The sequence below is a fragment of the Bos javanicus genome, chromosome 7 (assembly GCF_032452875.1).
Source record: "Bos javanicus breed banteng chromosome 7, ARS-OSU_banteng_1.0, whole genome shotgun sequence".
NCBI lineage: Eukaryota > Metazoa > Chordata > Mammalia > Artiodactyla > Bovidae > Bos > Bos javanicus.
The window spans coordinates 25,457,517-25,474,669 of record NC_083874.1 but is presented as its reverse complement, the minus strand read 5'-3'; the positions used below and the strand labels follow the sequence as shown (position 1 = coordinate 25,474,669).

The 17,153-nt window shown below is 34.7% G+C and overlaps 1 protein-coding gene across 2 annotated transcripts in view; it reads left to right on the top strand.

Annotated features, from left to right (window-relative positions):
* Positions 1–17,153, top strand: part of SLC12A2 (solute carrier family 12 member 2) — a 93,717-nt gene that overhangs the window by 34,529 nt on the left and 42,035 nt on the right. For both annotated transcript variants that reach the window (XM_061422900.1, XM_061422902.1), the window contains exons 5-10: positions 5,118–5,257; positions 7,128–7,238; positions 7,809–7,917; positions 10,803–10,930; positions 11,027–11,111; positions 12,998–13,149. In XM_061422900.1, the coding sequence (XP_061278884.1) occupies positions 5,118–5,257; positions 7,128–7,238; positions 7,809–7,917; positions 10,803–10,930; positions 11,027–11,111; positions 12,998–13,149 (725 nt within the window). The remainder of the gene's footprint in view (positions 1–5,117; positions 5,258–7,127; positions 7,239–7,808; positions 7,918–10,802; positions 10,931–11,026; positions 11,112–12,997; positions 13,150–17,153) is intronic.

Sequence of the window (17,153 nt, the reverse complement as noted above, 5' to 3'; positions counted from 1 at the left end):
TTTCATTATTGTTCAGTTCAAAATACTTTTTAATTTCCCTTGTGATTTGTTCTTTTACTAGTGGGTTACTTAAAAATATGTTGCATAATTTAAAACATATTCAGGTGAAGTCCATACATTTAATTCAGCACTGTTATCAGTAATGCTATGCCATTTCAGTTCTTTGAAATATATAGTGACTTGTTTTATGGCCAGTAATCATATAGCTGTTGATTAACCTAGTCAGAGTTTTGGTTATTGATTTGAAATCTACTGAGAGCTGCAGGGACATGTATCCCCAAATCAATATGTAGTAATAATGGAACCCAGTGTATAGTATTGTATTACTTAGCATCTCTGGTGTCTGTTTCATTGGTGTTTTCTACACTTAGAAGACAGGGCATTTTACAGCCAAATTTTGAGAGTTCATGAGGATATCTTTTCCATATCGACTTTCTGTGTTTGCTTGAACAACAGATTTTTTTTGTAAATAAAATAGTTTTTCTATTGTTGCCTTTTAATTCATCATAATTTTTTTATACTCTTCAGCTTGTTCAATGATAATAAAATGTCTTATTTAATTTTACATACTGTACTGAATAAGCACTCAGAGAGACTTGAGTTTAAGCCCATTTCTTCCCTTACTATATGTGTGACTGTGGTCAAGTTACTTAACCTCTGTAAGCCTGAATTTTCACATATGTAAAATGGGAATGATAATCGTACAGTTGTCCCTTGAATAACACATAGGTTAGAGATGCTGATGACCCCTACGCAGTTGAAAATCCTTGTATAACTTTTGAGTTCCCCAAAACTTAACTGTAGATTACTATTGACCAGAAGCCTTGTAGGTAACATAAACCATTGATTAACAGATATTTGTGTATATGTATTATATACTGTATTCTTACAGTAAAGTAAACCAGAGAGAATAAAATGTTATTAAGAAAATTCTAGTGAGGAAAAAGTACATTTACAGTACTATACTGATGCCATACGTTTTACATCATCTTTTTACAAGATTAATCATTTGTTAATACCTGCATTAATATTGTCTTATATGTTACAAAACACTATTTGTGTTACATGTATTACTAACACTAGAGATAAAACGAAAAGATGCACTTTGCTGTACACCTGAAAGTAAGACATCATGCAAATCAACTATATTCCAACAGAAGTTTTTTTAAAATGTGAGAAATTATAAACATTTAACAAATGGAAAGATAATGTGAAAAGTGAAATTTATATTTATTTACTGGTATACCAATTCACACATTGAAAACAAAGAGGCAGAAATATGATTGCTTTATTGTAGCCTAGTATAATGATAGGAGAAGGCAATGGCACCCCACTCCAGTACGATTGCCTGGAAAATCCCATGGACGGAGGAGCCTGGTAGGCTGCCGTCCATGGGGTCGCTAGGAGTCTGGCATGACTGAACGACTTCAGTTTCACTTTTCACTTTCATGCATTGGAGAAGGAAATGGCAACCCACTCCAGTGTTCTTGCCTGGAGAATCCCAGGGACGGGGGAGCCTGGTGGGCTGCCATCTATGGGGCCGCACAGAGTCGGACACAACTCAAGCGACTTAGCAGCAGCAGTAGCAGTATAATGATATGATTGTATCATGGTAGCCTAGCCTCTGCACTAATGAGTGAATCCTTGTACAATTTTTATGGCATACAGTATTATAGTCATATTCATAGTATAGTATTATAAACACTGTTACATTTTTAAAAAACCACTTATCTGCAATGATGTGCAGTTTCTCTAATTACCAGAGAGGGAGGGACAGAGCACAGCTTGTTTTGTATGTTAATTCTCTGAGCAGTTAATGTATTAGAAAGAAAATTAACATATTAATTTCATATTAGGTATCATTTACCTTAAACCTATGTAAAGATAGACTAGTGTCCACATACATTTTATGTATTAATGACATACCTAACTTGTTCTTAATTTTTTCTGTATTTCTATACCATGTGATTCATGTGTGAGTTTTTTCAAATTATCACAGATCTCCAAAAAAATTTTCAGTATATTTATTGAAAAAATCCACATATAAGTGGACCTGCGCATTTCACACCTGTGTTCTTCAAGAGTCAATTGTACTTGCTAGAATTAAGTAAAATGTGTAATTTTACTTAATTACAAAATAAACATTTTATTTTAAGGTGTGTATCACTCTGTGTTGATTAGTAAATAGACCAGCCTTTCAGAGCAGTAGATCTTTTATACTATTTTGTTGCTAAGGAAAAAAAGGGAGGGGGAGAAAGTTCTTAAAACTGGTTGCCTCAAGGACACAGGAATAGAAATGAGAATAGGGCAGAGTACTGTTGCTTTTCATCAGGAATTTATAGGAAGATGAGCAGATGCTTTTAAAATATTCTTCATGTGTAACTTTTTATTTTCATTAAAAAAAATAAAATATTTTAAGAAGTAATGAAACTAGGTCCTAGGTTTTAAGTTTAGGTATCCCGATTAGTAGAAGATTTTTAAATAGTTCTGAAATGTCAGAATTTGTTACTTATATTCATTATTTCCCTTCCATTTATCTTTACCAATGTTAAATACATCTGAAGATATATATTTTTTCTTATTAGTAATAGACTTGAAATTTCAGAAAATCAAAACTTTAAACACATAACAACTGAATTCTGTGCTTTTATAGATTCTCTTGGTGTATTTGTCTGTCTAAAGAATATTATCAACTATTGAAATACATGAGTGGCTGACTGATTTCAGTTAACCTTTTATTGTGACTTAATTGTCCTATCAATTAAGTCAGGATAAATAATACTTGTCTTAATTCATTATTGATATTGAGATTAAATGACATGTTCATTAACTATAGGCTGTGATAATTATGATATTCTAGGGATTTTCTGTGTGATTAATTATGTGATTTAATACCTTTAACTTTAGCTCTTTGACATAAAAATTGTCATTATATGTAAGTCCATTAGAATTTTTAGTGTTCAAAAGTATTTGGGGAAATTTTTTTTCATTTTATCTCATTTTAAAAAATGAGACTAATACTAAATGAATCTTCAGAATTTTAAAGACGGTAAAAATTATTAATTGGTAAAGTGAATTACTAAGAAAGTTTTTTTTTAATTGGCCTGTAGTTATTTTACAGTGTTGTATCTGTGCCTGCTGTACTGTAATGAGGAAGTTTTTGTGGATAGGTTTAAAGTGTAGAATATTTTGAGAAACTTGATCAAATTAACCCCAAAACCTATTACAGGTATTTTCAAAATAAAGTTTGCATATTTAGCAATTTATTAAATTGTAGAATCTGTTGTTGCATTTGTCTTCATTATATGGTTTTAAGACTTTCTTAAGGCAGAAAGTGAAGAGAAACTAAAGACCCTCTTTATTGAAAGTGAGAGAGTGAAAAAGCTGGCTTAAACTCAACATTCAGAAAACGAAGATCATGGCATCTGGTCCCATCACTTCATGGCAAATAGATGGGGAAACAATGGAAACAATGACAGACTTTATTTTCTTGGGTTCCAAAATCACTGCAGATGGTGACTGCAGCCATGAAATTAAAAGATGGCTTGCTCCTTGGAAGAAAAGCTATGACAAAGCTAGACAGCATATTAAAGAGCAGAGACTTTACTTTGCCAGCAAAGGTCCATCTAGTCAAAGCTATGGTTTTTCCAGTAGTCACGTATGGATGTGAGAGTTGGACCATAAAGAAGGCTAAGCGCCAAAGAATAGATGCTTTTGAACTGTGGCATTGGAGAAGACTCTTGAGAGTCCCTTGGAGAGCAAGGAGATCAAACCAGTCAATCCTAAAGGAAGTCGATCTTGAATATTCATTAGAAGGACTATGCTGAAGCTCCAGTACTTTGACCACCTGATGTGAAGAGCTGACTCATTAGAAAAGACCCTGATGCTGGGAAAGATTGAAGGCAGAAGAAGAAGGGGACAACAGAGAATGAGATGGGGTTGGATGGCCTCACCGACTCAGTGGACATGAGTTTGAGCAAGCTCCGGGAGATGGTAAAGGACAGGGAAGCCTGATGTGCTGCAGTCCATGGGGTCGCAAAGAGTCAGACACAACTGAGCGACTGATCAATAAAAAGAATAGAATGTTTCATCAGTGTCTAGAAAAATGTACATAACTTAATGTAACTTCAGTACTATCAAAACTAAGTTTTGATTATGACCTAGAAACCAAAAATAAATTAGAAATTTAGGGGAGCTTTTAGAGACTTTAGATAAGTATACACTGACTCAGAATCAAAATACTGATTTAAGTTAGAAAAATACTTGCTTCATGATGATAGCTTGTTTAATGGCTTTGTCTACTCTGCCATTTAGGCAGGATTTATAATATAAATTAATATAAACATATAATATGAATTATATTAAATGCAATATGAATTTATTAATAAATTAATATAAATTAAGTTTTATTACAATAAAACTGGGCTTCCCTTGTGGCTCAGCTGGTAAAGAATCCACTTGCAATGTGGGAGACCTGGGTTCAATTCCTGGGTTGGGAAGATCCCTTGAAGAAGGGAAAGGCTACCCACTCCAGTATTCTGGCCTGGAGATTCCATGGACTGTATAGTACATGGGGTTGCAAAGAGTGGGACACAACTGAGTGACTTTCACTCACTCATGTAATAAAACTATGTCTCTTCAGGATGTCAGTATGTGCTGTTCATTTTCTTGTGATACCTTCATTTTTCTTTAGTATTCACATTCAGCAAATTACCACACTAAGTAACTGAAATCATGTCAATTATCATTTTAAGTGTTATTTAAGATTAACATATTCCTTAGAAAATCATTGGGAAATGATGTCTCTGAATATGAGGAGGAGGCTGTTGCCATTTTAATCTAAGCTTTAGAAAAGAAAGAAGGGATTTAAATAGCAGGATGATTTTTATATTTAATGTGAGAAAAGTTTTCTGGATGTTCAGAACTGTTATGAATGAAGTGGGTTGTAAAAAATTCTTTCTGGATGTTTCTTCCTAAAAATATGCTCACCCACTTGCCTTTTACTTTAACTGCTATGTTCACTGGTGGCGTGTGTTTGTGAACTCTTGTGTAATTGAAAGGATTCTTTGACATTTAAAATTCTAACATTAGTACTTGTGTTTGTTTCTTTTCTTTAGGAGGAGCGTATTATTTAATATCTAGAAGTCTAGGGCCAGAATTTGGTGGTGCAATTGGCCTGATCTTCGCTTTTGCCAATGCCGTCGCAGTTGCTATGTACGTGGTTGGATTTGCAGAAACTGTGGTGGAGTTGCTTAAGGTAATTCACCTTTTTCCAGTCATTCGTTTCCTGGATCTTTACTGAGGATTTACGTGCCATTCACCATGTAAGATGCCAGGAAAGCAGCAAGGAACATAAAACTCATCCTTCAAGAAGTTTAGTGTGGGAGATAGACCAACACATGTCAGAAGTGGGTAACTGCAGGAGGTCTTGACAAACTAGGAGGATCACTTAATTTACCATCCAGGAGTAGGGTGGCAGAGAAGTGTCAAGACAGCATTTTCAGAGGAAGGGAGTCAAGACATTAGCACCCAGGTAGGAGAGGTGAGATATGGTATGAGGGAAATAGGAAAGAAAAGAAAAGAAAGACCTAGAAGGGGTAGAGTATGGTGTGTTATTAAAAAAACAACAACACAGAACTGGCAATATTTCAGTATGGCTGAAGCCCAAAGTGGCACGAGGTTTAAGATAAGAGGGAAGAAAGAAAGGATCAAGTCAGAAAGGGTCTTGTTTGCTGTTAAACCTGGATTGTATCTTAACTGGAGTTGAGATCCATGATGATCAGATTAGGTGCCTCAAGAAATATGTGATTATAGTGTAGAGAATTGTGAGGGGTCACCATTGGACATGGAGACAATTTAAAAGCTTGTAGCTATCCTGGGAGAAGAGATGTTGGTGAATATTAAATCAGTGACGAGTGGTTTTTAATCAGTTGAGTAAGTAGGGTTGATTGATGGGATGTGGGAAATTAGAGAGCAAGAAAGGAGGACTGATTTAGATGGATGGTAATGCCATTTACCATGAGATAGAGAACACAGAACATTTCAGTTTGGGATGTCTGATTTGGTATATGTAAGTCAAGCTGGCCAGGAAGTGGTTGATGATACTGCCCTGGAGTTGAGAAGAGAACTTAGTTGAAAAGAGTAACTAGTATGCGTGTAGTTAAAGCAGTAGGTAGGATTCAGTTTTATTAACTGAGAAGAATCTTGAATGACACCTGTAGTTGTTCATGTTAGATTGTAGTGTATGGTATATTAGGAAGTGTAACATCTGAAAAGGACTGATACTTGCATTGGCATGGACCTTAGCTGCCTAGGCCAAAGGGACAGAGAAAAGGAAGTAAGCAAACAGTATAATCATTAAGAATTCATAGTCTTTCATTGTTTAATTTAGTATATGTTTTTTAATGTCATTATTTGAGCCACAAATAATTTTGTTCTTAGAATGGAACAGTGTCACTTTGGACAGCTGCATGAAAGTGTGTTCATCTCTTTTCCTTATGCAACGGAAGAGACTGTTGAAAGCTGAATTCACTAACCACAATGAATACAAAATATATTTCTGCTTTGTAACTTAAAAAAAATCCTATTAATACTACTTAGTCATATTATTATTATAGGACTTCCCTGTAGCTCAAACGGTAAAGAGTCTGCCTGCCATGCAGGAAACCAGATTCGATTCCTGGGTTGGGAAGTTCCTCTGGAGAAGGGAATGGCAATCCACTCCAGTATTCTTGCCTGTAGAATTCCATGGACAGAGAAGCCTGGTGGACTATAGTCCATGGGGTCGCAAAGAGTCGGACACAACTGAGCGACTAATGTACATACACATAGTCATATTATAATTTTTTTTGCTTGTTAGCAATCCATTTTTAAAATTTGAGTCTTTATAAATATAGCAGTATTAATATTTGATCATATTTTTGATGTCTTCAGATGTTTGAGTGACATCTTAATAGTAAACAGTAATTCATTCTTTTTTTGCTAGATCTCCCTATTCATCCCTTAAATAGGAATTTATTCAACTTCAATCTGTGAAGAACTGTGGTATCTCTAAAATGTTTCAAAAAGAATGGAAGAATTAGGCTGAAGTAAATAATATTCTTCATTCTATTATTTTCTTTTTGTAGGAACATTCCATACTTATGATAGATGAAATCAATGATATCCGAATTATTGGAGCCATTACAGTGGTGATCCTTTTGGGTATCTCAGTAGCCGGAATGGAGTGGGAGGCAAAAGTAAGTAATGGTATCATTGGGACCTCTGTAAATGGTGAATGTACAAACTTTTAGAGCTTATGTTTTAGGTATGTTCTAAGGTGTGGTAATACCTTTAGATTTTGAAGGTTCCTAAGTGGCCATTTTCAAAGACAAATAAGGTCATTTCTGTTTGGCAAGGTGGGGAGTATTTGGAAATAATAGTCATTTAAAGAGGTAATCAAAGAGTATGTAAGAAAAAATGAATTATGGGGTATGTCAGAGGGAGTTACTAAAGGTAATATCAGTACTATAATTTTTTTCTGTATTTTAACGTTTGTGGTGTTAGTGCATCTAACACGCACATCTTTAACTCACTTTGGAAATAGTTGGCATGACCCTACTTTTGCTCTGCATTTTCCCCCAGTGTATTGAATATTCTGAGATTGTTCCTTTAACAAAAATGTATTAAGTACCTGCTTAGCACTGTGTGAGGCTCTGGAAAAACAAGACAGAAGTCTTTTCCCTTAACGGGAGTTATATTCCAGTGGCACTGAATTGGTGTATTGACACAATATGTTTGATTTTGATTTTTAACGTTTAAAATTTCAGGCTCAGATTGTTCTTTTGGTGATTCTACTACTTGCTATAGCTGATTTCGTCATAGGAACATTTATCCCATTGGAGAGCAAGAAGCCCAAAGGTTTCTTTGGTTATAAGTGTAAGTAAGAAAGAATTTTTTTTTTTTTTAAGGTGCACATTATAGCATTCTAGTGTTAAATAAATTTAGTACATTTTTCATATTTTGCAATGTAATTGAATTTGGTGTAATGACTAACACTAATTCACAGTCCAGTTTAGTTTGGTTTCTTTATGTTTATTGTATAATTGGAGTAAAAAAAAATCACTTTTATTTATATCTTTCATTTTTCATCATTAGCAAAATGAAAAGTGATAAAACATAGAGAAATCAGTGCTACTGAGGAAAAGTGCTTTTGTTCTCATTTGGGGAATTTGTTACTGAAATTGTAGCTTCTGTTCTAATGTTGCTTTTCCATTCTTTCAGTTGTATTTAAACATAATAGTCTAAAAGTGCCTGAGACTGTGAAAGCAACTAGAAATAGTTTCTTGATATAATTCTACAGTTTACATTATTAATTGTGTGAGAATTTTCCAGTTTTCGTCTTCCATAACCCTTTTCATTCTGCCTCTTAACTTTCACTACAGGTGTAATTTCCGTGTCATTTATTATTTTATAAAGTGTCTTTCTGTATCTCCGCCCCACTCCCTCCACTGAGCTGCCGTTCTGAACCTGTCTCTTCAAGGCAGAATGAAAGCCAGAAAGAAGAGTTGGAATAGCATCAGAGTTGCTTTTCCCTTAGAGTAAAGGATCTGCCTGTGTTAAATTGACAAAAACTCCTTGTTTTTTTAGTCTCCTGACTCTCAGCAACATTCTGTTTAGCTGTCCCATTCTCCTTTGATGTCAGACACTGTTTTCTAGTGAGTTCTTTCCTACCTAATTCTCTGGTCGCTATGTCTTTTACTCCTGTTACCCCTTCTCTTCTTTCTTCCTCTAAATGTCGAGTCATACAGCGTTGTCCTGGGCCTTCTAACTGTATTCTTTCCTTTGGCAATATCTATTCTCATGGCTCAAAATGCTTTCAAGAGACTGACATGTTTCTATTCCTGGGTCTCTCCTTTAAACTCCAGATATAAGTATATATTCAACTGCTTATTTGATGTCCCTCCTAACTAACCCTTCTTGAACTTCTCCATCCTGATACCTGAAAGAAATCAGGATCTCAGTGTTTTCTACTTGCTGTCTTTCTAATCCTTCTCTCATCAGTACATTATTCTCCTATCACTAAATTGAACCACTACAGTAACCTTCTAATTGGTTCCCTGCATCAGATGCTGATCCTTCAGTCCATTGTCTCTGCAGCATCCACATAAGCATTTATCATAGCATGTCATTTCCATGACTCTGTGCCCACCTTGGCTTTTCATTATATTGAGGACAAAATCTAAACTCTTATAAAATAAAATTTTGCATGATCTCACCCCTGCTGATATCTTCCATTTCATTTCATCTCCCCTGTACTGTGAGAGCTTTGCCTTCTTTCAGTTCTTCAAAAGAGCTAAACCTTCTTCCTGCCTCAGGGCCTTTCTATATGTTGCTGGTTATTCCTGCTGTACTCTTTCCCTGGAACATCACATGGCTGATTCCTGCTCCGTAAAGCCTCAACTTAAGTGTTAACTCCTTAGTTGCATCACTTTAGCTTTGTGTAATAAACACATTGAATTAGATCATCTCTCTCTGATTATTTGTCACAACACCCTGTTTCCATTGAGTACTTTTACTGCCTTTGGAGAAGGCAATGGTACCCCACTTCAGTACTCTTGCCTGGAAAATCCCATGGATGGAGGAGCCTGGTAGGCTGCAGTCCATGGGGTCGCTAAGACTCAGACACGACTTCACTTTCACTTTCATGCATTGGAGAAGGAAATGGCAACCCACTCCAGTGTTCTTGCCTGGAGAATCCCAGGGATGGGGGAGCCTGGTGGGAGGCCGTCAATGGGGTCGCACAGATTCGGACACAACTGAAGCGACTTAGCAGCGGCGGCGGCAGCAGTGGCTTTTTGTTTTTTTTTTTTTACTTATTTGGTAGCTCCCTATTGATACTACGAGGGCTTCCCTTGTAGGTCAGTTGGTAAAGAATCTACCTGCGATGCAGGAGATTTGGGTTTGATTCCTGGGTCAGAAATATCCCCTGGAGAAGGAAATGGCAACCCACTCCAGTATTCTTGCCTGGAGAATCCCATGGACAGATTCATGGCAGGCTATGGGGTCGCAAGAGTTGGACACAATTTAGTGACTAAACTACAACTACTACTACTATTGATACTTTTAAGTTCCATGAAGGTAGCTTGTTGCTACTGGACTTCCTCAGTACCTTGAGATACCAGATGGCTCCACTATTGGCACATGGTGTATACTCAGATACGGGATGGATGGATGAATGGATGGATGGATGACAGTTTATTGTTTGTTTCAATTTGAGGACCTATTAGAATAGATGGAAATAGTAGGAACTAGTTGACACTTTCATTATTATTGAAATGGAAAGGACCTTTACCTAGTTTGTCTTAGCTAAAATTGTCTAGATGCCTGATGGATGGATGCATCAAAATTCAAACAGTTCACCCCTAAGAAGTAGAGAAGACAGTACAGATAAGTTGTATGTAAGGGGAAAAAACAGTTCCAGGTTACTGTGATGTCCTTTTTGTTCTTCTATCTGCTTTCTTGTTTCTTTGACCTCTTGGCCTGTCTTAAGAATCAAGTTAGAGGTATTTCAAACATAATTAGTAAGGTATACAAAAAAAACAGTGCATGAACCAGATCACACCACCATTTTGGCTGTAAACTGTTTTCCTCATACAAGAAAAGAGGAACACCAATACTTGAATTTGAAAATATTCAAGAATTTACCAGGTACTGGAACTGAAGAAATGTTAGGGATCATAGATCACCACTTACTCTTAACCTGAAATTTTATGGCCTAATCTGCTGTCCATTAATTGCCAAAAATCTTTTATTCTCTATAGATGAAATATTTAGTGAGAACTTTGGGCCAGATTTTCGAGAAGAAGAGACCTTTTTTTCTGTATTTGCCATCTTTTTTCCTGCTGCAACTGGCATTCTGGCCGGAGCAAATATCTCAGGTGATCTTGCAGTAAGTATTATAAAGTACTTTACTGATTTCATATAAAAGTGATATACATATATTTATTTTTAACAGTAGACTTTAAAAAATGTTTTTGTCTTCTAGGATCCTCAGTCAGCCATACCCAAAGGAACACTCTTAGCCATTTTAATCACTACGCTGGTTTACATAGGAATTGCAGTATCTGTAGGTAAATAACCTTACATTTCTCTATGTGTCTCAGTTATTTAATGATGTATATACTATAAGTATTCATTTTCATGATATTATATTTCTAACTTTTAAATTAAGAACTATTTCAATAAAAAGACATGGAGTTTTGTATTTTACTTCAAAAGTACTTAAGTAAACTAGTGGTGACTTAATACATGTTGTCTAAGCCACCAAATCCTCTATTGTTTCTTGTCTGGGATTTTTATTTAATTATATAGTAAGTTAGAAAGTTATGTGAAGTCTCATCTGCAGATTCTTAAATTTCACTGAGACATATTTACAGAAAATATAATTCATGTGTAGAAGTAAATGAATTTTACTTTCTGATCTTCACAAATTTTAGCATATTTTTGTGTATGATGATTATTTTTTATATTTTTATATAATCTTACTCTATTAAGATTGTTTCAAGGCCATTATGCAGAACCTGACATTTTTTACCATAAAAATTTGATTTCAATTAATAGGAGATACTACATTGAATGAAAAGTATTACTAAATTAATGAAAATGATTTTAAGCTATTTTAATACATTGATGGAATCATATTATAGTACTTGAAGAAAGAACTTAAGAGGTCAGTCAGTCTCTAAATCTTTTATGTGTTAGGAAGCCAGTTTTGCTGCCAAAAATAAGATAATAGCACTGCCTCATGACAAAGAGGGTTTTGGTGTTTTTATTTATAAGTAAGTAAGTAAATAATTTTGAAAGTCTAAGATAGGTTCTTTAACTGAAACATTCTAGTCTAGAAAAAAATTTAATAACTACTGATTTTATATATAATTTGCATACAGTGACTATAGATGCTGTCTTGTCTTGAATTTATTGTACATTCATGAAATTAAATACTTTATTCAGAAATCATATTCCTAAAGTACAAGCACTTATGTTTAATGTCTAAATTCTAAAATTCAGGTTTTACAGTTAAAAATTTTAAGCATACTAGAGGAATAAGTCATAGTCTAGTACTAATCAAAAGAATCACAAATTCCAAATTCATTAACTATAGAATATATATTTTTCATAGTATTTGATTATTCAGTCTGCTGCAAATCTCATACTGTATGTTTTCTTTTTTTAATTTTTTCATTTATTTTTTATTGCAGTAGAGTTGATTTACAATGTTGTGTTAATTCTTGCTTTACAGCAAAGTGACTCAGTTATATATGGATGTACATTATTTTTACTAATCTTTTCCATTATAGTTTTACTAGGATATTGAATATAGTTCCCTGTGCTATATAGTAGACTTCGTTTTTTTATTCATTCTGTGTGTAATAGCTTACATCTGCTTACCCCAGAGTCCCAGACTATCCCTCCCCGACTCCTCCCACCTTATATTTTCGTATTATCAGGGTGGACTTAGTTGATACAAAGGTTTAAATAGAATTATATAATTCATTCATGTTTAAATTACTTTTCCTCACAGAAGATTGATGTTACCTCAAGTCTGATCTTTGGCACATTTTAAATATAAAGTATTCGGAGTATGTGAAACTGTTTCTGCCGTTTGGAACTCTTTCAACATAGTGTTTCTATATTTGCTTTAGGACATTTTAATCAAGTAGTACAGGAAATGATTTTGCTAATATATCATTTTCACAGTGAGGATTACAAGATTTTTAAGTATATACATATACATACTTTATAAGGTTTCATTTCCCTGACTCAATACTGGGGACCATGATGCTTTCCACATTCTGTTCCAGGTAAAGCTTCCTTAATTGTAATACACTGTATTCGATTACTATTATAAGCAAGTACATACCGTCAGTACCATAAATTTCTTTGTGGGTGTATATAATTTTGAAATGAAGGTAAATGTTAGCTTGATGATTTGTCCTCATTGTCACTCGTGCTTCAGGTTCGTGTGTTGTTCGGGACGCTACTGGGAACGTTAATGACACCATTGTAACAGAGCTGACAAACTGCACTTCTGCAGCCTGCAAGTTAAACTTTGATTTTTCATCCTGTGAAACCAACCCTTGTTCCTATGGCCTAATGAACAACTTCCAGGTGAGCATAAATTTGTATTATACAAGCGTTCTGTGTTCTTCTGGAGGTCAAACTGCTGTCAGTTCTACCATTCAGAGTATAGCAGAAAGTTTTTGCTATTGCTTTATACTCATACATCAGTGAAGACGGCATGCAGCTCATAGTGCTTGCTCAGTCGCTCAGGCATGTCCAACTCTACACAACCCCAGGGATTTCAGCCCGCCACATTCGCCTGTCCATGGCATTTTCCAGGCAAGAAATACTTGAGTGGGTTGCCATTGCCTCCTCCAGGAGACCTTCCCCACCCAGGGATTGAACCAGGGTCTGCTGCATTGATAGGTGGATTCTTTACTACTGTGCCATCTGGGAAGCCCCATGTAAATAATTGGGCAAACAGAAAAATATAAAAGAATGAAACCTGAGCCTGTTCAGGGGCAAAAGGCCCCCAGAGGGCAACACTTCTGTAATAAGGTATAATAAATAGTAATTGTATATAGTATACTGTTTGAGAAAGTAAGAAAGCGTCTCACACATAGTCATATGTGCTGGGCCTACTTCTGGCTTCTCTGTTGTGTCCCATTGATCTTTGTGTCTGTCCTCCCAACAATGCCATACTTTCTTGAGTACTGTAATTAGATTGTCAGTCTTAAAATCAGGGAGCATTTTGATTCCTCCCGCTTTATTCTTTTTTCAAAATTATTATAGCTATTTTAGTTCTTTTGCTTTTTTAGATACATTTTAGAATAATCTATGTTTATCTACAAAAAAGTCTTGCTGGAATTTTGGTAGGAAATGCATTAAACTTGTACATCAATTTGGGGAGAACTGATAGCTTTACACTGTTCCAGTCCATGAACACATATATTCTACTCTTTATTTAGATCTTCTTTGACTTCCTTCATCATTATTATGTAGTTTTCAGAATATCAGTCCTGTATATTTTTTGTTAGATTTACACCTAAGTATTTTGTTTTTATTTTTGACCGACTTAAATCCGTACTAACTGAAATGAATTCAGCTTTCTGATTTGAGATTTCTCCCTAATTCCTCTATATATAAATGCCCTTTTAAGTATTGATCAGTATCAGCAGTCTTATTTAATTAAATATGGCTAATATAGTGATGCTGTGTTAAACCACCATTGAACAGCAGAATTAAATTATTAATGCGTGCTTAAAAGTTTGTGAACTAGTAAACATATGAACTCTGTAAAGATTAGTAGTAGTAGTAGTAGTAGTAGTAGTAGTAGTAGTAGTTTAGTCGCTAAGTCATGTCTGACTCTTGTGACGCCATAGACTGTAGCCTGCTAGGCTTCTCTGTCCATGGGATTCTCCAGGCAAGAATACTGGAGTAGGGTAGCCACTTCCTTCTCCAGGGGATCTTCCTGACCCAGGAATCGAACCTGAGTTTCCTGCATTCAGGCAGATTCTTTGCCAACTGATCTACAAAGGAAGCCCCAATAAAGATTAGTACTACTGCTCAAGTATTTGCAGGCTATCAGTCCTGCTTTTTATTTATTCTATTTTTGTAAAATTTATGAGTTTTAGATAAGATTTATAAGATGAAAAGGAACTACTAAAATTTGGAGGATATTTTGAGAGTTGCTTGATAATTCTCAGGATGCTAGAAAGAAAAAACTCAAAGGTATAGATAGATTCAGGAGATTAAAACAAGATATTTTGTGGTAAAGTTGTAGAATAGATCTACAAATTCAAAGTGGAAAATAAAAATTCTGCTTCCTCGTGTTTTTCTAGTAATACTTAAACCTAATAAACAGAATAGTTGTGGATTTAATGTATTTCAGAACATTATGTAGAAATATTATGTAGACATTTTATGTAGAATCTGTGTGGTTTACATGAAAATTTTTAATGGCATTATGTATATTTTCTTTTGTTTAGTTTCAAACAATGGGCTGCACTTTCAGTGGTTAAAAATATTGAACTCAATTATGTAACGATGTTTGTTTTTTTCTAGTCACAAGACTAGGCAAAATCGTAGAATGAAAGAAAGTATTCATGTCCAGCTAATTATTCAGGCCAATTCTGACATTGATATTGTGTATGAAAGACACAAATGTTGGTCTCTGCCCAGTGACTGAAAACGCCAATCAGATTTCTGTGTTGTTGCCTTAAACTACAAAAGTATGTTGTCTTTATTAAGTCTAAGTATGGAAAGTATGGACTTAATCAAAGTATAGGAGTTTGGTATATGTAAATATGCTTTTCTAATTTAAGTAAATTTTTTAAAAGTACTTTGTGAAGTGATAAGAGAATGGAAAGAAAATTCTGTCAAATTATTAATTGCCTGTCACTTGGAGAATGAAGAATGGTGACTAGAACATTACTGAGGAGCATATAAATGGAGACTCCATCATGAAATCTATACAAAGGCACACTATATAATGCTATTTTGCATTTAATCGATAAATATATGTACATATAATTGAGTCACCTTATCTTAAATGTTCAATTTTATTTAGTTTTATGTTTCTTATTATATTTCTCTATTTTAATGTCCTCAGAAACCTTTGACTCACCATTGTTTAATAAACAAAGTGTGATGATCGTTCACTACTAGTAAAATTTATAATGGATAGATCAAATTAACAGTACCTAAATCCATTAAACAGTTCTTGCAAATTGACTTTATATTTTGACAGATTTTAAAGGCACACAAGGAACAGTGCTATGAAAACCTACCCTACCTACTTATCTTCATTTGTATTTATTAGTTGTTTTTCTTTATAGGTATAGTATTTTTCTCAAACCAATGAGAATAAATTATAGACATCACAACATGACAGTCAGATTGAAGTATTTAGAACATTCTTCACAAGTGTGGTTGAATTATCCCACCCAAGTAATCCCAGTGTTGATGAAATACTGTTGTCTAAATATATATTCCATATTCATAGTTCCTCACTTGTTCCACTAATGCCCCAGGTCATGTTTTCCTGATCCAGGATTCAGTCTATTGTAACATGTGGCCTTTAGTTGTGTTATTTTAAAATGCTTTAACCTAGAGGAGTTCACAGCTTTCTTGTTTTTAACCTTTCAAGATGCTGACATTTTGAAGGGTTCAGGCAAATTACTTGGCATTATGCTCCTCAGTTTGGGGTTTATTTTATTGCCTTCTCATCATCTAAGTTAGTGATCTATTTTTTTAAGTTTAAGTTCCTTATAGGGAAATGCTTGAACGTGTTCAAAGAGAGAAAAAGCAATCTAATGTACCTGACATACCCGTTTTCTAGCTTCATCAGTTACTAAAGCATGGCTAGTGGTGTTTTGTTTATGACCCCCAATTCACAGATTACTTAGAGGCAATTCCTAGACTTACATCTTTTTGACTGGATATTTCAACTTTTAGCTTAAAAAAAATGAGGATTCTTTAAAAACAAGCAAAAGACATAACCATGATACCAATCTACTATCTTAACGTAAAAAAAAAAAAAAAGAAACAACCTTCCTGACAGAAGTGTCTCATACCAGTTTGGAGTATTACTGTGCACCTTCGTCTGATTAACTGGCTACGTCTACCTACCAGTTGACTAGAAATAGAGGTGAGAGGAACAGATTAAACAAGGCCATGGAGATTGTCAGCAAAATCCAGAGATAGGGTTTCTCTAGGAGAAATAACATAAAAATAAGAAAATTTAAAGGAAGGATGACTCTATGGATTGAAAAAGACTTAAGACAAAACCACCAAATATAAAGTGTAATCCTTTTGTGGATCCTTATTTGAACGAACTATTTTAAAAAGCAAGAAAAGAGAAAGAATTTGGGAGTTGTGGATGCGGTTGAGTATTTGATGCTGTTAAAGAATTAAGCAGTTTTTAAGATGTGACAGTGACTGTGGTTACAGTTTTTCAAAGTTCTTACCCATTAGAGGTACGCACTGAAACGTTTATGCATGAAATAATATCTGGAACATTTATGTGTAAAACGGTTTATAATAACGCAAAGATTGGCCTGTTGAAACTGATGCATATTTTATAGTTTGGCATGCTCTTCTCGTTGCCATTG